This window comes from Lutjanus erythropterus, chromosome 10, assembly GCF_056507025.1.
Source record: "Lutjanus erythropterus isolate fLutEry1 chromosome 10, fLutEry1.hap2, whole genome shotgun sequence".
In the NCBI taxonomy this organism is placed as follows: domain Eukaryota; kingdom Metazoa; phylum Chordata; class Actinopteri; order Lutjaniformes; family Lutjanidae; genus Lutjanus; species Lutjanus erythropterus.
In genome coordinates, this window is record NC_139326.1 from 2,793,925 (window position 1) to 2,816,448 (window position 22,524).

At 39.1% G+C, this 22,524-nt stretch overlaps 1 protein-coding gene across 8 annotated transcripts in view; it reads left to right on the forward strand.

Annotated features, from left to right (window-relative positions):
* Positions 1–22,524, forward strand: part of pbx3b (pre-B-cell leukemia homeobox 3b) — a 90,725-nt gene that overhangs the window by 61,120 nt on the left and 7,081 nt on the right. For 4 of the 8 annotated variants that reach the window (XM_084727870.1, XM_084727874.1, XM_084727871.1 and 1 more), the window contains exons 3-7: positions 6,368–6,609; positions 10,278–10,468; positions 11,490–11,625; positions 14,382–14,411; positions 21,278–21,443. In XM_084727870.1, coding sequence (XP_084583996.1) covers positions 6,368–6,609; positions 10,278–10,468; positions 11,490–11,625; positions 14,382–14,411; positions 21,278–21,443 — 765 coding nt within the window. The remainder of the gene's footprint in view (positions 1–6,367; positions 6,610–10,277; positions 10,469–11,489; positions 11,626–14,381; positions 14,412–21,277; positions 21,444–22,524) is intronic. The other 4 variants (XM_084727872.1, XM_084727873.1, XM_084727877.1 and 1 more) reach the window with 1 other exon arrangement.

Sequence of the window (22,524 nt, forward strand, 5' to 3'; positions counted from 1 at the left end):
CACACAATAACAAACTAACCGATCAAGGCAGCGGTTAACCAGCAATCCTCGACTCTAAATTACTCAATGTAGTTTGGTGGTTTTAGAAAAGAGCGATATTTGGCTTATATAACAGCTGTTTCCCATCAGAAAGAGATGTCTGATGACAAGGTAAAACAGCGATATTCTCAATATAGCGTTGTAGTGTACGATCCACAGCAGTACATTGTTTAGCTTCTTAGCTTGCTGCACCAGCACTCCTTTTGCTTCTCCAAATTAGGGACGTGAAGACCACCATCAACTGTAGGTAATCCACTGATTAGTATTCACACCATCCCACTTCAGAAAATCCAAACCATCCCTTTAAACACAGTCAGGGCCACTTTACTGCAATGCACATTCTGCAAACAGCACAAAACATTTTGCCATCTCAGAAAAAAAAGTTATTGCAAACAAATATTACATGAAAAAAAAAAAAAGCTCTGCCTTTATATCTGCAAGAGGCGCAACTCTTCCAGTGCATTGTCTGGCGTCTGACAGTGCAGTCAGTGCAGCAGAATGAGGTGGAGGAGAAGCCCAGAGCCACCCCTTCCCTCTTCAGCAGGCCACATTAACCCAGCAGGGCTCTGCCTTTATGGCTCTCCTGCTCACACTTCAGTGATGAGAGTAAACAAGCAGCGGGCCAAAGGTCAGCTAAGCCCACAGAATAAAAGAGGGCACAGGGGGAAAAAGAGGTGGGAGGAAAGGAGAGCGGCCCGAGGCAGTGCTCAGATCACTGTCAGGGCTTCAAGCAGGGAATGATGTACGAGACAACAGCCCAGGACCGGAAATGATTATAAACAGAGAACAGGGGAGAGTATATGAGAGAAAAGGGCTGCATTGTCTTTATCTGTCAAATTTGTTACTTCCTCGGATCTGATACGGACGGTGAAACCTGTAAAAAATGAAAAGGAGAACCACCCCTGACTGATAGGGATGGATTAATCACAGTGTCTCCTTTTGTCTCCGTCACAGAGGAGAAATGAGGAACAATCATATAGGCAAGTGCTTTTTCCCCAGCTACTCCACCTGTATTGTTGAATGACAAATGAGGCAGATTAAGGACACGTTACATTATTATAACAATTTCAGTTTCTTTTTTTCCTTTTACATCATTAAATTCAGTGTGGTAATTAAGTGAGCCGGCATCATCAGAGTTAGGTGAAATAATAACCAGACCATATATAGATTTTTCATTCTTAAGTTCCCATTGCTCGCAGGCTTGCTTCACCAAGGTGACACGACTCCCGCACTTTCCCTTTTTGCACTGAGATTAATCCCTCTTTGACTGTGGAGGTGGATTAGAGCTAAACTCGGGTGCCCAAACTTGTTTTAATACCCATATCATCAGACAAAAACAGGATAAGGATTTGAGCAGGCAGAGCAGCATCGCAGTGCTAGAATGTGACTGGTGGCTTTGCAAGTTACTATACAGATTTGTCAACCGCACAGCAAATTAAAGATATTATCTTGCTCGAGCCTATTTTGTGGAAGTTGTGTGATGATGCTGAGCTTAGACAGTGAATCCGCAATCTTTTAGCTCCTCCAACAAAAGGTGCACGGGAAGAGAGACAGAGATACACTGCACCTGTTTTTAAACCGGAAATCTGTAATATATTTACTGAAATAAATCATAAAATTCATAATTTAAGGAAACATTCCAAGTTGAAATACTTGCTTCTCTGACAACAAAGCTACAGCTGCGGTGTCTTCTGGAATAACTATTTCTGTTTGCCTGATTCACCTTAATCAGAGCTCAAATTAATACTGAATGTTCTGAAAGATTTAGTGTATGTTTATGAGTCATAAGAAATCATTAATAATCTTTTAGAAGGAGTAGATATTTGTAACTTAAGCAAAATGTTAATGGAGTCTGGCAGGCAGAAGGCAGGCAGCCACTGAAGTCAGACTCCAGAGTGTGTATTTTCAGAGCAGTGGGCTTTTGTTTTCAGGATAACAGGCTGAACTTTTGAACTTTTTTAGAAAGTGAAGATGAATAACGGTTAATGGAATACAATTCTGGGGCTTTTTAAAACTCAAAGACTCGAGTTTATCCAAAAACGTAAAGTAAAATATCTCAACAAAAGATTATATGTTGGCAAAACTTTGTTGAGTTAATTTCAAAATTCAAAACTCAAAAATCTAGTGAAGGCAGTTGTGCTGAGATTTTTTTTTACAGCGTATGACTCCAACTTGCTGTTTGCTCTGCTGTGCTCATTTTTGGATGTGCAAGTGTTACATATTGCTCCTTTATTGGCTATTTTTTCTTTCTTTTTTTTTTTTTTTTTTTTAAGATTTTTAGTTGTCTCAGACAGACGCGTCATCCCTCACAACATGTGTTATGAATGGCCAGTTGGAGCTGCTGTGGCACAAATACACCCTGGTGGACTCCTGCAGGGCCGTGTGTGTTTCTCAGGGCAGCGCAGTAATCATTTTTATCCTGCTGATTTCCCAAATAGAAATGGACACGTATGATAAAAATGTCACGGCCACTCCACATGTCAGCAGACTAACAGGATTACATGTCACTTTCTAATGCCTCGCTCTGTTTTCCTTTGCTGTGAATGGCCACATTATTGCACACAGGAACTTTGTGGTAATATATGGTAAGAGACTGGTAGCTGTTTATGGCCTGTGATTATTTAGTTTGAATGAAACCAGTGATTTATGCCCATTTAGCTGAAAAGCCCTGTAAATTCCCCCAGCTGCATTTCCCCTGGATATAGAGTGAGTGGAGTGAAAGTGACAACTGGGTTTGGTGTGGAAATGTACGCGGCGTCCCAGAGTTATATTTAATATACCTGACATGAAAAACATGCCTACCTACTTACCACCACCCGCAGCACAAAGGAAAGTGCAGCCCACTGAGCTGGTGTGGAATCAGAGAGTGGGAGTAAATACTGAATTAGGAAAACTTGAGCTGTAGTGGCAGACAAACCACCAGCTATTAGAGCATGTTGAGATACGCAGCCAGGCATCTGGTCGGTCAACGTTTGAGTCGTGTGCCATTTTGTTTCGTTCTGCACAACCTGGAATAGAAACAGTTAAACCTGTCAGATATCAGTTAAGTTTACATTTAAAATATTTTCATCACTTCATCTTGCTGTCTGACAGCCTTTTTAGACAGGAAACTGCCGTTATATAAGCCAAATATCCTCAATCTGCTGCCCAAAGCATCCAGATTCCAATCAAACCAATCAATCAGCATGGCGGTAAACAAGAATTATTATTAGATAAAATTACTGTTTTGTCAATGGAGTCTGGTGGCTTTGGTGAGAGCAATATTTGGCTCATATAACAACAGTTTACCCTCAGAAAAACAAATAAATATAAATATATATAATAAGTGAATATAGTATATAAACCAAATAGCTCTCTCTCCAAAGCCACCAGACTCCTTTGACAAAAAGGATAATTCTGCCTTGCAGAAGACAGGAGTTGCAGCTTTACTGCAGCCTTGATCAGTTAGTTAGTTTGTGTAATTGTGTTTTTAAGATTCACCAAAGTCACACAATAACACAAATAAACAAAAAGATTAAGGCAGTGGTAAATCAGCAACTTGGGTGTTATGTGTGGTAAAATTACTCTTTTTGTAAATGGAGTTTGGTTGCTTTGGAAAGAGCGGCATTTTTCTTTGGTGAGGGATGTTCGCTGCATCCCAGAGTTCTATTTAATATACCTGACATGAAAAACATGTCTACCTGCTTACCACCACCTGCAGCACAAAGGAAAGCGCAGCCTGCTGAGCTGGTGTGGAATCAGAGAGTGGGAGTAAATACTGAATTAGGAAAATATGAGCTGCAGTGGCAGACAAACCACCAGCTATTAGAGCATGTTGAGATATGCAGCCAGGCATCTGGTCGGTCAACGTTTTGAATCATGTGCCATTTTGTTTCATGCTGCACAAACTGGAATAGAAACAGTCGAGCCTGTCCAGAACGAGAGCTTTGGGTGGAGTTGTTGCAGATGCAGCGTGATGTGGATGAGGGTTAGTGGAGCAGCGGCATATTGTCCACATGGATGGCTTGGCTCTCTGCAAGCCTGATGGAGCCTTGTCCAGCATCTCAATGTCTCCAACACAAATAGCCACATTCATCCACTCCTCTCACACCATTACACCTAAAAGACTCAAAGCCAGCCGATCCATAAATAGAGGCAAATTTGTTTTTCAGTGGCACTGCAGCCGAACAAAACACCAACAGAGGTGAAAATATCAGAGGCTACAATATGGTGTGTTTCCTAATTTTTTTTATTCAGGAATGTGTTTATTGAAAGAAGAAAAGGGGTGTTTTCTTTCTAGTATTTACTCCTGCGGATGGTGTGCAGGGTCAGTCGGTCAAAGCGTGGTAAAAGGGCTCCTCTGATTGCATGCCTACTGGCTGACACAATAGAGCCACTAATCTTCTTATTTAGAATCCAGAGGCTGGCCATATCTTAATGAAGCTGTAATGAGCTGTTGAAAATCCCTGAATTGCGGGAGGGATTATTGAATTGAAACAACTCTGGTAATCATAACGTTCGAGTAGCCACTCAGTATTTACTGCCCATTGAGCCACATTTTTATCCACTTATTAGAGTGGATTGCTCTGGCTTGTTTTTGTTGTAATTCTGACCCACAGTCGGGTTTTTTTTGTTTGTTTGTTTATTCTCTGTAAAGCCTGGTATTGTGGCTGCATTGCCAATGCATCAAGGTGTGCATGTAAGCTATCTGCTGGGTGACTACAACACGCTGTCAGAAAATAAACAAAAACAGAATTCATGAATGAGCACTTTGCATAAAATTCACTCTGCACTTATTTTTCCATTCTGCGATTCTTAGGTACCACTTTACAATAAGACCACACTAATAAATGATTTAGAAATGGATTGTAATTAGGTAATTAATTAGGCTATAAACACTTTATGAATCATTAATAAGCCTGTTAAAACACATAGATAAACAGTGACCTGTTGCTTGCAAAGTAACGAGCCCACAGCCTTTGTCTTCTCCATCAGTGGCATTTATACCTGCCACCATTATTGCATATGTGTTACTGGCATTTAAACACCATCAGCATATCTTAATAGTCAAAAAGTTTCGCTTGGCATCAAATTACAAGATTCATACACTTTGGCTTTTGCGACATTGTATACCTGCTTTACATTTAACAACATGGCTCACTTTGGCAGTTAGAAATGGCAGTAATACTATAAATAGTACTATTTTTTGTATTTCCTCTTGTTTATATTGCTACATATTTATTATTTATTGCTCGTCATTGATGCTTCTTTCTATTTTTTCAGTCCCCTTCGTTGCTGTAACACTGCAGATTTCATTGTGCAACTAATAAAGGATTCTCTTACCTCATTTTAAATAGAGATGTTTTTTGCACTCAACAGTAGGACCCAACCGATATTTGGGACCGTTGCAAAAAAAGTAAACTCTCACTAGTTATTTTTATGTTTATGAATAGCTATAAATGGGAAAAAAGTAAATAAAACAAATTGATTTAGGAAAAAGGATCAGATATGCATAAAGTGCTGCCTATAAAACAACAACAAAATCAAAACAATCTGCATTATGTTCTGTAATATATAATATATATGCACCAATACATATATAGACTGATACAGGTGTAGAATCTCATTAGTAAGATTAATTAGTACTAAGCAGTTACTGAGTCTCGCCAAATAGTGAGCCGACATCGATGTATGAAAACTTATATAACTTGTTTATTAATGATTTATAAATTGTTTCCACCCTAATTAATAACCTAATTCTAAATTCATTTATACATAATTTATAACAAGGCTAGACCTACTGTAGTGTGGGACCAATTCTTTTTCAGCACATTTGTATTGGTTCTTAAATATTGCAGAATCAGGGATGTGAAATAATACAAGATTCAAACCTTATAAGCAAACAGAAATGAAGAAAACAGCAGCTACTTTTTGGAGTTCCCAGCATTCACTGTGTCAAAGACAGAGACACTCACTCGAGGTATAGTTTTCTGTTTAGCATCCTTTCACAGAGTAGAAGTGCCACTTCACCATTGAGCATTTGTCAGTTTATGGATGTTGCTGTCATGTCAGCCTTCCCGTACACACAGTGTGCAGCGCAGTGTGTAAATAAAAGAGAACAGGCATAGACATGGGCGACAGGAACACAGCACATACACAGGAGGCACCCGGTTCATACCTGCAGGGGAAACATCACACTATAGCAGACTACGCTGCAGACATAATGCTTTTAATTGCATTCAACAATTCAGTCTGGGCCGATCTGATCTGTTTCATCATATATTAGGATGATTTTGTTTTTCCCTGGATGCCGTCGGCTGACCCTCTGTCCCCGTCTGTGTTGCTGCAGGTCTCAGCATCCGCGGTGCCCAGGAGGAAGACCCCCCAGACCCCCAGCTCATGCGTTTAGACAACATGCTGCTGGCAGAGGGAGTGGCGGGACCGGAGAAAGGTGGCGGGTCTGCTGCCGCCGCAGCTGCAGCCGCGGCCTCGGGCGGGGCGGGCGACAACTCCATCGAACATTCCGACTATAGAGCCAAACTCACCCAGATCAGACAGATCTACCACACAGAGCTGGAGAAATACGAACAGGTGGGGAGGAGTCTCAAACGTGTCGTATGTAACAGATCTGCATTAAAATATCTAAAAACAGCAGATGTTTGTTGTATATTTTGTAGGCCTGCAACTAACTAAGTTTTCTCAGTTAATCGATTAATTGGTTCTTTGATCTATAAAATGTCAGAAAAACAATGATCAGTGTTTCTCATCAGGACGTCCTCCAGCGTACTGTGATAGAGGAGTAAAGAAAGCAGAAAATATTCACATTTAAGAAGCTGAAATCACAGACTTGTTTTCCTTATCAAAATAGTTGCTGATTAATTTAATAATCAATTAATAATCGGTTAATCGTTGCAGCTCTAAATGGTAGCAACTCATTCATAATTAGTAGGAATGAGAGAATATTTCTTTAAAAAATAATAAATTGATAATGGATTATCAAAATAATTTGCTGGTTAATTTAATACTTGACAACTAATATTGTTGAGTTTTGTACTTAAATTATCACAAATGTTTCCAACCATGTTTAAACTCAGAGACATACGTGATTATTAAAGGAATTGGTGAGTTTTCCTGCTAGCTGTTACCCACTGAGCACATCCAAAAGACATCTTTTGACATCTTGAATGAAAGGTCTTTTTATGGTGTCTTATAAATGTCCAATGTTGACATCAACAGTAGCATTAAACCCTAATTTCGCCCTAATTTAGCACCTCTCTTGTGCATCCACTTAAAGCAATAAAAATGTTGTTAGTATACTATACATATTATGAATTTGTTTAATCACAAATGAAAAATATTCCAATAATAACAAGTAGATTTTCTACACCATCCTCCCACATCCACAGACGTCCAAAAATCTCTCAGCCAGATGTTCAGATGTTGAAGTCAACATGGAGGAGGGGTCGTCGTCAGGTGTCCACATATTCAACCTGATTTATTTGGACATTGTGCTGACAGACAGATGTTGTTCTGTGCCAACAGACACAACACAGACATGATCTGCAGGTCTGGCAGACAGGACTGGGCGATGTAGCTCAAAAATAATATCTCAATATTTTTAGGTTTTGCCATGATATATGTATATCTTAATATACATATTGTCTCTAAAATAACTGTAAATTCGCAATTACTGATGATCCTATAGAATATGATGTATTGTTGTATATTAAATTATATAAAGTGTGAGCTGAGCAATAGGAAAAAAATCTAATATTACAATGTTGTTGTCCAAACACTCTAATATGGATATTGTGACAAGATTGTAAGAATTAATATTAGTGCTGTCATAAACTATTAGCCAGCACAATGAATTTTTTGATAAATAATGTGGATGCAATGACTGTGTGGGTAAAATACTAGAACAGCATGACCAGCCTGATAAGTTCAGAAAACTACATGTCTTCACTGTAATGCAAAAAGGAAAAGACATAAAGTATCAATATACGTTTTATACTTTTTCCACCATCAAAAGCTTTAAATAACCATGTGACCACCTACCTATTTGAAATTTCAATATGTGTTCAAATGCACCTAATGAGTTGTACTTTATACTTCACATGGGGTCAGAACAGCCAGAGCAGCTTATTCCTGCTTTAGCTGGAACATTGCAGAGAATCTGCATGATCGGGGAGAATGTGTTATTAGCTTGGAGAAAAAAAAATTGCAGTATTATTCACTGTGTTGTAGCTGATTATAGAGATCCAGAGGAGCGCCTTAGTCATCTGTGTTAAATGAAAGTATGATCAGCTCCTTCACCTAGCACTCTGAGCCTGCCATTAAACACAGAGGCATTATGGGTGAAAATAGAAGGTGTAACAGTGATGCCTCAGCAAGCCGGTGAGGTAAATTAGACTAATTTACTCCGTGCTCTCTGAGAGAGGAGGTGGGTACGCGGGGGCACACAACACTTCGCCTGGAGTAAATGCATCTTTCTTAAGGGTGTTTCCAGGTTTTAATTATCTAAATGTAAATACTTAACGAATTTTACTCAGAGTAATGAGCTAAAGTGTGCACTACGTAAATGAGTTATTCTAATTAATCATGTATGAACTACTGGTTTAACGAAAAGCTGTTTAAATTCGCTCTGCATTAGGGCCAGGCCAAATTACAAATCTGCATTTATATTCAAAGATGACTTCACCTATTATGTCATCAAAGTAATATATAAACAGCGAAGCTTTTAACGAAAAACGCTTGCATGTAATGAACTCATTTGCTATATGAAAAATGTAGACAACTTTTGAAGATCTGTCAAAGGGCTTTTGGAAATTGTAAAAAGCTCTCTGTTGTGTAGAGTTGCAGCGAGGGGTGGACGATATGGCCAAAATCATGTAATCTGATATCACAGTATGCGTCACAATACAGTTATTGTTATGTAAATTAAACTAGGAACATGTAAAATAAATATAATGTACCATGCTTCATCATATTTGATTATTTTCTTCTTTTTATGTGGAACTTTTATACGAACTGCCTCACGTGAGACAACACTTGAATTAAAAACAAAAGGCTCAAAAAAGTAACACGAACATCCCTTCAAAATCTTCTTTCTCATCTTGGATTGTATTCGCACATTGACTCTCCCCCTCCATGTTTTCTTTTACTCTCTTCTTCTGTGGTGGTGGCTGGCAAACCAACTCAGAGGTGCATTACCGCCACCAACTGTTGCCCTCATGCCACGTGTGAACGTAGAAGCAGTCCTGCTGCCCCAGTCACGCTGCAAACCTTGCGATGCAGCCGGATTCACAAGATTACAAGATCATGCGAGAAACCCACCCTGATTTTCTACACAGCGTGCCCCGACTACGTACTAGAGGCGCAAAGGGGTGGTTCCCGTGGTGAAAATGGTATTGCCAAATGTCCACCAGGGAGATGTTAGAACGGTCTTTTGAAATGGAAGGTTCCAAATGAGAACAATATTTTCAAGTGTTTTGGGTTTTAACAGGGGGAAATAAATACCAGTCAGGCTGGGATGCTTCCTGCTCTGTTTTTAACCTGTTTAGAGATGCAGTACTCACACCAACTGTCACTCTTGCGAGACGGTAGTAACAAATCTCTACCAGTGGACACATTTGCACTGTCACATGGTATAAACCATCATATCGCCCAATCCTAGTTACAGAGGTACGTCGTTTCAGGGTATACAGTAGTATGAAAATTATAAATCCTCTGTCCATATGTCACAGTGTTTTTAATGGCTGCACAGACCACCGCTGTCCACAACACTTCCTCCGCTTTTGCCTTTTTCTCAAGAGGAACATTATTACAACCTCCTGCTGTGCCGCCATGTTTGTTGTTGTTGCTTTGACTTTTCTTCCTCGTTGATGTAACTTTTGAGTTTTGAGTGACGCCTTCTGGTGGATGTTTCGCTCAGCATCCATGCCAATGTGAAGGATGCATGGTCAGAGACAGTTACATAGATTAAAACACTTCTTATTTATATGCAAAGGAGGCATAAACGAACCTGTACTGTTAGAGACATAATATTTCATGAAATTATAATGTTCAAGATAAAACAAGTCTTCTGTTTCTTTTACTGTATTTGATTATAATAATAACAATAACTGTGTAGAACCATAACACCATGACATTTTCTGACCATGAAGATCTCATACCATTACAACCCTTCAACTGTCATTTTGGACGTTTACTGAACTCAAGTTGGTTGTCTTTTTGTCTCTTTCCTCATCACTTGGCAGGCATGTAACGAATTCACTACCCATGTGATGAACCTGCTGAGGGAACAGTCTCGCACGCGGCCCATCTCCCCCAAAGAGATTGAGCGCATGGTGGGAATCATCCACCGTAAGTTCAGCTCCATCCAGATGCAACTGAAACAGAGCACCTGTGAGGCTGTCATGATCCTGCGCTCCAGATTCCTTGATGCCAGGTCAGTGGATCGTGTGTGTCGTACTTATTGTATATATGCATGTGTGCGCATTTGGTATCCAGAAACTTTTATTGCCTCTGTATGACCCATATAAGCAAATCCAGTGGGCGAGGTCATTTTTAGCCTGTGTGCAGGTCTGAAGTTTGTTTTTCCTCCAACTTTTCTGGCACAGCACACAGTATGAGCACTGCAGAGATGCATGATTTTAATTGTGTCCATGTTCCATGCATTATCCATTTTCAAGACAATCATGCCCCCACACCTGAGAGCAGTTAAGACCAAATGAAATGGGGGACCGAGTCATGTGTAATGGATGGAGGGGAGGTCATCAGCAGGTGTTGTGGATTACTCTAATCGCTAACAGTGTGGTGCAGTGTGGAGCTCTGCGGAGAGCAGCACAAGTTCGGGGCCAAACAAGCCAAGTGGAAGCACATTTGCTGCCCACTGCCTGTGTGAAGCGCGGTAAACAAGGCAAAATAAGCAAATGCTCAACAACATGATAAGTAGTGCCCTTGGGAGGGAAGGGGACCCAGATCTAGTTAGAGTTTGCTTGTTTCTACTGGAGATCCCTGGGGCTGTGGCACTTCAGGAACAATGCTCAACTGTGCATGCCGTGATTTCTATAATGTACCGAGATGCACTCCGACTGGGCTTTGCGCTCCATCACAAAGCCCACCCATCCGCTGCACTAAACTCCACACATTACACGCTTGGACTGGAGATTGGAGACCAACAGACCAAATTAAACATTGTATGTGTTTTGTGACTGTGTTTGTTTGTGTGTGTGTGTGTGTGCGCGTGTCAGTTTATTGGTTGGAGTCTGGTCTTCTGTGTGTTGACGAGACTCTTGGAGCAGGACACGATATTCTGCTCCTGAGGGCCCTTAGAGCCCATTCCTCATTATTTTCACCATTTATGTGTGAGATTGATTGTGCAATTTGTGCGATCCAAATGGATGAGTTAATGCTGGTCCCCACTAATAGGCTCGCTCGGCCTTTCTCTCGTTTTGCTCCCCACTCAGGCGGAAAAGGAGAAACTTCAGCAAGCAAGCGACGGAAATTTTGAACGAATATTTCTACTCGCACCTCAGCAACCCGTACCCGAGCGAGGAGGCTAAAGAGGAGCTGGCCAAGAAGTGCAGCATCACAGTTTCCCAGGTGGGTAGTGCTCATCTAACAGTAGCTGGTGGGTAATCAGGGTGGGAAAGGCTAAAGCCTAGAGGGATAGTTACCGTAGGTCACACCACCAAGACACAATGTCCTTAGCTAACCTTGACATTGTGGCTGCCTAATGATGCTTCAGTCAAGGCTGGTCCCAGTCAGTCAGAGCAGGGCCACAGGGAGGGGAGGCCTATATCATCTTGGCCTCAATCAAAGCACTATGCTGTCCTTCCTTAGTCGCCCCAACGCTGGGTCCCCTGCCATTTTTCCCTCTCATTCCCATCCACCATGTGTGCTCTCTCTGTTGCCTGGTCAGTCGCTCAGGTCATAAGCTGGGAAGAAAAATGGCATCATCCATTACTTTAAGAAAAAGCAGTTAAAGTCTGGTGCTTCTTCAAAACACCAGATGATGCTGGGTATTTATTTATGTGTTTTCTGTTCAAGTGACCTTGCAGGACTTCTGCTAATTCACAGTTATATTTTAGAGTTAAAGATTTCCCACTTTATATATCGAGGGGCGAAAACCACTGGGGCGTAAGTGACATTTTGGTCGAGAATGAGTTATTTGTATCGAATGAAAGCTCTTGATGAGCTCTTTCTATGGAAAAAAAAGCACATATAAAGTCTAACCAGAACCAAAAGACCTAACACTGAACACAGTGAACTATTTGGGGGCGTAAGTGCACTTACATCCTTTTGGAGAACAGGATTGCAGGCACAGGACACAGAGACGGCAGGCACAGGGAAAGTAATAAAAAATATGCAACCATATCATTTCAAATCAATCTGAAATGTATATAATCTGTATGAAATATGCTGTATATATTTTACATTGCTATATTCAACATTTATTATTAAATTATTAACGTTATTTGGCGAGAATTACGGTATCAGAGTGTGTATTTACACCCACGTGAGACTTATTATTGACATTTTTTAAAAGATTATTTTCAGTTTTCAGTCACAGTTTGGTTACGTTGAGGCAACAAAACTACTTGGTGAGCTTTTGGAAGAGATCATGGTTTGTCTTTGCCATGTGGATGTAAATAAACACACTGATTATTTACGCCTCAGGTGCAAATAGCACTGTTGGCTACAGTCACCTGGGTGCTCATATCTGCTATTCTTGGCCGTATACAAACGGGTGTAAATAGAAACATTGACTATTTCATCCCAGGTGCAAATAGCATCTTTCTTAATGTAATTAGATATTTTATATATTATCACAATGGTGTTGCATATTTTAAATGGGTTATTTGGAAAAAGGGTTATTATTGTTTTAACAGAATTAAATTCAGTAAACTAATATGATTAATGGATAATTTTTTATACAATATTTTGGGTCATTCAAGTAACTTCATTTTTTCATTAGATGCATGATTTTTTCATATTTTGTATCAGATAAAATGTTGCTTCCAAAAAGTTGCATGTGACTTTCTTCCAAATAAATAAAAGAAAAAATATAGTTTCTCAATGAATCTCAAAATATTGTGAATTAAGTATTATCATCCACATGTTTAAAAAGTTTTAACAAAGTCAGGACAAAGAGAGTCATACTGTAAAGTGTTTGTTTGAACTTAACAAAGTTAGTACCCACCTACCTTAAAAATTAAAGTTGACTGAATTTGAAAATGATGTAACTTTGTAACTTTTCTTGTCAAATAAACTTGAAATTAATTCAGCTACACTAGAGAAAACTTGTTCAGTAAACCTGATATTAATTTGAACTAACAAACCTTCAGACACACTGACGAATACTGACCTTCATCATTTCATTTTGAAAACAAGTGACTGTGACTCATCTTTAAGTGTATGACAGACAAACATTCAGTTTTCATCGTATGTTTTCTTCAAAGGATAAAAAGAGCAGGACCTCAGGAGAGCTTTAAGTCTCACACAGTGCATGCTGGGAAGTTTCAATAAATTTAATTTACTTTAATGAGTTGATCAAACTATATGCAGCACATTCATCCAACTCATCATTTCAAGTTAGAAGAACTCATGTTTATAAGTTCTGAAGGTGTGGCAAGTTTACATATAACAGCATTCAGACAGAAGGCAATTTAAAGTGCTTAGAAATACATAAAAAATAAGACATTCAGAACATTTTACAATTACATTTAAAATACAATGAAAATAAAAAGTTAAAAACAAGCAGATAAATGCACTTAGATGACAAAAACAAAAAAGCAAACACAGTTACAATGTTCTGAAAAAAGTTTCATTTGCTTGAATAAATAATGTATTTTTACATGAAGTTAATAATCAAAGATTAGTTGATTCCACTAAATTCCTGTCTGATTTTTTGCATATTTTTTTTGTTTTGCTTCTCCTGTAAAGTTGGTCAAATGTCACTTCTCCCCGCCTGGCTGTCACCCCTCGATATAGCATCGCCTCCTTGTTGGGTAAACCTGAAGGCAATATCTCTCACACCTAACCCCCACATCCAAAGTATTATTATTATTATTATTATTATTATTATTATTATTATTATTATTATTACTATTATTATTATTATTATTATTATCATCCTGTGCTCTCTTTTTCTGCTGTGACTGGGACTACTATCTAGATTTTTTTGATACTCTCTATTGTTCTATGGTTGTCCTCATGAGACACAATATCAGAGAAACATGAATCTATACAATAATCTGCAGTGTATTTTTCTGTGTGGGGAGGGGGTGTTGAGGGGTATATTGAGTGTAGTCATGAAGAGTCAGATACTGTAAAAGCCCATTCTTTTTTGCCTTCAGGGGGTGGGAAGCACCATCACAGTATCACAGGTATGTCATAACTTCTCCTGATCCACTGTTTTCATTTTTTTTCTGTACCTCTCTTTGTTTTATGTATGTAATAGCCTCACAGTTTTTCCACTGCACAGAACCTCCCTCCCTCACACCACTGGATCAATGCTAATGTTATCATCAATTACAGTATTTAGAATTTACATTTTTAAAAAGAGTGAATAAGATTTTTAAGCATTTACATCCCACCTTTAAGTCACACAAGAACACAGATTCATATTTTTAAGCTACACCCATATTCTCACCATATTATGTGTGTCACATGAAATTTTTACTTTTTTGGCTATTTTCTTTACCACATTATTTTGCTTTTGTTTGTTGTAGAGCGTCGACTAATGTGTGGTCTTTTCAATCTCTGAATCAAAGTGCGCTCTGACTTTATCTACCCCCACACCCACCCACCAACCCACCTCGTGATCATTGTGTGCTTTATAGCCGCTAAAGAAATGGCCAGCGACCCTCACAAATGGAGCCTCCACTCTGTTTTCTGAGTGCCTCGCAACACAGGCCACTGTACCAGTTCCCATGAGAACAAATCAGTCTGTGCAGAAATTAGAGGGCTTTTAAAAATTCACTTGAACTCATCTCAGGCCCCATTAGTGGCGGACTCCTCGACAAGCGGAGGCCATGGCAGACATTCTTATTGACTTATTCTTAGTGCTTTGGCTCATTTTAAGTGAGTAACAAAGTCGGAGGCTCGATGTGATGCCGAGCGCGCCATTAAGTGCGTTATCCCTCACCATGTCAGAGTCACAAAACGGCTCGTCGTGGCCGCGCCGAGGGCTCAGATAAGTAATTTCTCAAACACCCCCAAATTCTTTTTGCGGGCTTTGTTGATTGCACAAGCAGTTCATTAAGTAAAACCCATCCGTCGTGAATGGGATGCCAATATCGGTCCGCGGCCTCGCTCGATGCATCATCGCTGACGAAACACCCGGCATCATTTTAGCACAGATCATTTAATATGCACAGTCGTCCTCCCTGAGAGAGAGATTCCTGCAGTTCACATCCAGTATTTTATTTTATTTATATCTAATGCTGCAGTGAGAACCTTGAATGAGCTAAAAAGTGTATACATCAGGTAAAGTCAGGCCTATTCAACTGGCAGCACATGGGCTGAATCCGGCCCTTTGATCACTTATAAATATGAAAAAAAGTATATCATGTTATTTTATTTAAATATCCTGCAAAGATATCTTCATTTAATTTTTGGGCTTATTAGCCCATTCATTGCTTATGTCTGTTGTAAGAACAACATTTATTATATTAAAAAAGTTTTAACTCAGACTCAGCAGAAGAGATTTAACAGAGTCAAACAGAATTAAAAAGGATGTTAAATGCACTTTGGTGTTCATTAAAACATCACGCTACTGCACCTCTAATCTGTGATTACAGAGGGGCTTTGTTTTTTTTCCTGTACTTTTGTACATAATGTTTCTTTTCCATTTGTGAAAACTCAAACAGTGGAGAAAGAAACTAAATAAAAAGGTGCACTGCAGAGTCCTGCGCAGGTTCAGCTTTGCAAACCTGCAGCCACACGCATCCAGAGAGCTGAGCACCACGACCTGTTGCCTGCAATTATGTCCAAGTCAAATCTGGACCCTCCGTAAACTGTTAATATAAGTTTTGCGACCTGACCCGCGCCTGTAATTAAACACACACTCATGTGTGTTCTCAATTGGCGCAGCAGCCGTGTTCCTGCAGCTGTTGATGTGTTTCCTCAGCGCCAATGTGCCTAGCTTACGGCTATTAAAGGCTAATACTATTTTAGCACTTTTTACAAGCCACAAAGCCACTGACAGTGTTATTCTCACAGTCTCTGGTACCCAGTTTCTCTCAAACATCTGACTTTGCCTTTGACAGTGGTTTTTTTTTTTTTTTTTTTTTTTTTTTTGCCTTAATGCCATCCATGTTGTTCAGCAGCAAGCTAAAGTGACTTGGCGTCCCATTATTTGGCAGGATGTGGGGTTAAAGGTTGTGTTGTAACCTGTCACAATAAAATGAAAGGAATCCCGGTGGCTGGTTTGACTGGATATTATTAGATTTAAATGTTAAAAATGCTGGCCAGTGATTAATCTTTTATTTCTCCAGAAAAAAACATACTGTGGTACATTATTATGTTGTTCTCTCTCTCTACCCCTCCACAGTTAGTTCATATTTACCTGGGCCTGTACCCGTGAATTTGGACAAATATATTTTTTACCCATCACACAACTGTTTTGCAGGTTACCCAACTTGATGCAGGACTCTAGTGCATTGTTTTACACATTTAAATTCCCAATTTTACAGGTCAGACATGGGAAATGTCATCTGGCCCCTCAGCACTTTACTCTTTTCAAATCTGTCCATTCCAAAAAAGTAATTGAACAGGCCTTATCGGATCGGATCTGTCAATTTGTCTGTTTTGATTAAAACTGAATCCTGCTTGTGAGCTACTGACATTATTTGGATTATCTAAGTGCCTCTGAACGCAGGATGTCGTCTTATCCCCTCTGTCACTTTGCATGTGCTGTGCTGGACTCCTGAATGAAGGCATGGCACTGGATGGCTGTGGTTTGTCTCACGGTTTACAGAGGCTATATTTGCCAAAATCTGCATCAGTGGAGCTCAAAGATTGCTTTATATTCCTTACATTTTTCTTCTGAGTGACACTATTCAATATTTCAGGTCGTGGTGAATTTAGAGAAGCTATGATTTGAGTTGTTATTCATTATTAATGCGGCCTCTATAATTGATGGTATCACAGCTAGTGAGACCACCTTTGCATTTGTATTTAAGGCTCAGGGCGCTGTAAGCTCAGATATATTGAGATCATAGACAGATCGTGCATTGCCTTACATTGACCAGCGAGGAGGTATTGACCTGAAATAGGGTGAAATAGTTTGAATTATTAACTACAGCGTCCGCGGCCTCTCTAGTGGGCGAGCATTGGAGGCAACGGTATCGTGTTCTTGCACAGGAGTCTGCGTGGTCATTATACAATCGCTGCCTTTGAGGCTGCTGATGTCAGGTAATTCAATCTCACAACCTGGTTCTCACCACACATAGGAGTCAATTGAATGCATGGCCTGCCACAAGATAAAAGGGAATTAGTTCTGTAGATTGGGTTGTGCTCCACACCTTCCAGTGCAGTGCATTTGTTCAATATTTAGCTGAACCCGAGAATCACTAAAGCCAGAGTTCAGTGGGCAGGAGAGAAATGTGGTGCTGTAATGTCCAGAGGATTTGATGCCAACACTGCTCAGGCTGTCCAGGCTTGTAACACCATACAGTGGTAGAATACAGTCATAACACACTTTATCATAAAGGACCGGATTAAAGTTGTTTGTTTAAACTGTTATGAAATAATCTCATTTCAATATGAAACTGTAGAATTAGCAAGCAGGGCCAGACGATATATGGATATTATATTGATATCATGATATGAGACTAGATATCGTCTTAGATTTGAGATACCCTGATGTTGTGATATGGTATAAGTGTCGTCTTATCTGTTATTATATCCAAATTACTGATAATTATCAAGTTTGATCTGCAGCAATGCAACTTATTCTAAAGATCATCGTATGTTTGCACTCTGAGAACTAACAGCATGTTATTTTAGAGAAAATGTGTATATCAAGTAGAACCTTACATTTAAAAACGACTTTCAGCTGAATTTGTTACTTTAACATCTACAGTGGTCGAAAGTAACGAAGTACATTTACTCAATGTATTTACTACTCTACTGTATGTCAGATGCAAATATCATACTTTCTATTTTAATAGGTTTAGTTACGAATTACATTGACAATACAAAAGATTATCAACCAATACGTTATGATGTAAATTACAGATTTAGATGAAACTGTATTAAAAGTCACAAGCTGCCCAGCAGATAAAGTAGAGCCTGACTGATATATCAGATCAGCCTGATATATATGTGGTCTGATATGTGCATATATTATTTTTTTTAACAGAACATTAAGCTCTTTATTTGCAGCATTTTATGTATGATTTAAGTTTTCTTCATTCAGGTTTAATATCTACATATTTTTCCTCTATTTGTGTGTTGTTGTTTTTTGTAATTTATAGTTATTTATAATTAGTAAGAATAGCAGTGAAATTTTATTGTTTCAATGCCCTGATATCATTTTGGACAATAACATTTATTGTTAAAGTAAAACACCCTGCCTCCATTACCTTTTTTTTTTTCTTTTTCAGTGTTAACCATTTTTGAGTGATAATTGCAAAAAAAAGTGTCATCTAAAGAATTTTGACCAATATATCAATAATAGATGTTTTTTTTACTCTCTAATATTGGTATCTGCATTGGCCCCAAAAATCCAGCATTGGGCCTTAATTATCGAGACATATATCATGTATCGCTGCATAGCCTAAAACTATCGAGATATTATTTCTAACCCATATCTCCGAGCCCTAATTACTGCCATATTGGTGTTTGATAAAAAGTAAACTAATATTTATCTACCGCTGTCAGCTCTCAGACTTAATGACACAAATATGTCTTCATGTACAAACAGCACAGCTGACTTTTTAATAAATGTAGTTCTGTTTAATCCACTGTTTGCGCGAACATTTTGTTAAATTAAACAAACTGATGAGCTTTAGAAAACATTTTCTATGATTTCCCAGGGTTTGTGGGCACTTTGTGAGCTGTCTAAAAGGGCGAGAATATTGCATCGTCTTTGGCTCCACAATCCACCATAAGCAGGTTAAGTAAAAAGGATGATGGCCAGGGCTTTCATTGCTTCCAATTAAACCTTGCTTGTTAGTTTAACCTCTAGGTAAACCCATCAAACAATTGATGTCAAGGAAACCCTGCCAACAGTGGGCCTCGCCTGAATGGTCATTAATTTTAATTGCCTAGATATTAAAGATTTAGAGCACAGAGACGTGCAGGATAGAAATGATCTGATGTCCTGCAAATCCAGTCAGTTTTTACGCCACAGCATTGGCGGGCTGCTGGGGATATTAAAATTTAAGCACATGGGTGGAAATTAAATAAAGCGTCATTAGGGGCAGCTGCTCTTTGGCTGGTCCAGCCGTGGGCTGCAGGGCCTGAGAGGGGGGCAGCAGCAGCACCGCGACAAGACACTCTAATTTATAGAACCATTAAAAACAAGCATCATCTCATTATTATTCCACAGTTATTGCAGAGCCAGCATTCACACATAAGGTTCACCCCCTCATGCAACTTTTCAGTGTCTGACTGATGTTGGATGTCATCATTTCAATTCAACAAAATGAGCATTCCCAAACCGCTCTAAATCTGAATTTACACAGTTTCAGACATTAATTTGAACTCAATATCTCCCTGTGCCTTTAGACTTCCATTTTACTTCAGTAAATAATTTCTTTATTTTTGTTTTTTTTAGCACATCAATTAACACCGAGTGCCTCGATAATCTGTGTTTACTGCTTCACATGTCTGCAGGTCTTTACCCTCCAACTCTTGTTTTTGATAATTACAAACAAAAGTTGCTTCCCGAATCATTGAGCATGCATACAAACACACACGCACAAACACACAAATGTTTCATTGTTGTATTATTATGTTTGTCAAGTTAAAAAATTAAAGCACTTTAGTAAAAGCTGCCTAGTTCAGCCTGTTAATTAAAGGAGACTGTTTATTAGATTATAAGGTGGGATGCATGTTTTAATTAGAGACAAATATGAACATTTGGCTCAAATAAATATTGTTTTCATGTTTTCTGTTTCTGTTAAATTTGACACGCAGCCTTACATACAACATGTAGGAATTTAGTGGAATCAACTTATCCTTTCTCATTAATTTAACATAAATATACAAGTTTTATTCATGCAAGTTGATTAAACTTAAAATTTCTAGTACTCTTTTTTAAACATTTCAGAACTTACAAACGAGTTCTTCTAACTTGAAGTCTTGAGTTGAATGAACGTACTGCACAGAGTTCAATCAACTTCCCAGCATGCATTGTGTGAGAGTTAAAACTCTTCTTTTTTTAGAGTTTGAAGAAAACATACATGGTGAAAACTTGCTGTGTTTCCCCTCTATACGTTAAAGTTAATAAATTCACTGGGAGCTGTTTTACATATTTTCTTTGTCCCAGTGCTGGAACAAAGTGTTTTTTTTTTAAGTTTTTAACTTAAAACTTATTTTATTAAAATAACTACCACATTACTTCCACTGATTATAATGCAATATTATAATATACGTTACTCTGAAATGAGAAATTCTGTACAATGTGTACTTTTACTCTTGGTACTTGAAGTATTATTTTGATGCCAAGAATTTTGTGCTTTTACTGTAAATTGGGATGCATGACTTTTACTTGTGACTTGTGAGTATTTCTTTACTGTGGTATTGCTACTTTTACTCAAATACAATATCTGAGTTCTTTTCACACCACTGAATAATTTAATATTTATGTATTTACATAAGGTGTCAGTCACGTAGACTCAGTGATCTGGAACGAGTGAGTATTCTTTAGAGGGTAAAATATGAACATTCACATATTTCACTGAGGGATTTATATCTGTAACAATCAGCCCTGATATGAGAAATATATGTAATCCACTGACTTTAGTGTGTGTGCAGTAGGAGCCCCTTGTGTTTTAGTTTTGTCAGGAGACAGATCTGAGAGCGTGTCATGCTCCCATCCATGAGAAGACACAAGTGGCTCCTGATTATGGCTTAATTAGCTTGTGTACCCGGCGGACATTACTGCAGGGGCTGGGAATTGGGTACTTGATGGACCCAAACATGACATCTTGAAACAATCACACTGCTCAGTGCACGGTGCTGTGGCTGCTTGACGTCTGACTCCTCTGCTCCTCCTCCTTCTTCTGCTCTCCCCACACAGGTATCCAACTGGTTTGGCAACAAAAGGATCCGGTACAAGAAAAATATCGGCAAGTTTCAGGAAGAAGCCAACCTGTATGCCGCCAAGACTGCTGTAAATGCGGCACACGCTGCAGCCGCTGCAGTGCAGAACAGCCAGGCCAACTCCCCTACCACACCTAACTCCGGTAGGCACTCCTGCATATAGACAACAAAAAATAAAAAGATCTGCCCTCTACCTCAGCCCTTAACCTGCTGCCTACCTGCCTCACTCTCTCATGCACGATTCACACAGGCAAGAGTGACAGGCTCTGCTCCCAGCTTGGGGATCACAGTGTCTCCTGTCTATAAGACAGTTGATGCCAAGCAAACTCATGCATAAAGAGAGCGTTCCTGACTTGTGAACCGAGAACACATGTATTTTTGGCAAAGTAAAAAAATTCAGAAGGATGCCGTGGGATTTGTTTTCCCTTGACTTTCTGTCAGCTTCATGTCATTTGTAATGTAATGGTATGTAGTCCCACTGAATGGTAGTGCTTTTTATGTTAAATAAAGTGAAACATAATTGCTGGGAGCATTTTACCTGCAGTAATGGTAGTATATCAGAATGGCTTTAAATGCAGTTCATATTGAATGAGAGTCTTACAAAAACACAAAGCCTAAAAGGGCAACCTGTTCTCATCCCAACCACAGATGTTCTGTAACTGCCCCTCAGCATCTAATACTGATGCTCAAGGTACCGTTTAGTGGCTGAATGAGATGCTGCCAGAGAGCCTCTTTTAACACATGATGACAATGTGAAACGGTTGCATTTTGGGAAGGTTTAGATGACAAGGTAGGTTTAGAATAACCCTACAAACACAGCATGTCTCTGCAATGCTGTGATTGTGATGTTCGTTCATTTATTATGTAGCGACTTTACTGCAACATTACACTTAAATGTTACTTTACACTGATGCAGTTGGAACATTGCAATTAAAATGTTATGTTTCGGTGATGTTACTGCAATATTGCACTTAAAACATTGCATTGTGGCGACATTGCTGCAACATCACACTTAAACCATTATATTGTGGTGACATTACTGCAACATTACACTCAAAAGTTTACTTCGCAACATTACACGTAAAGTGTTACGTCGCGGTGACGTTAATGTAACACCTCTGGGATATTGCATTAGACATTTCGGTGATAAAGTGACAATGTCCAACATTGGTCTGTACTGGTGACATATAAAATAAAATGCTGGTGACAACACTGAAATTTCAC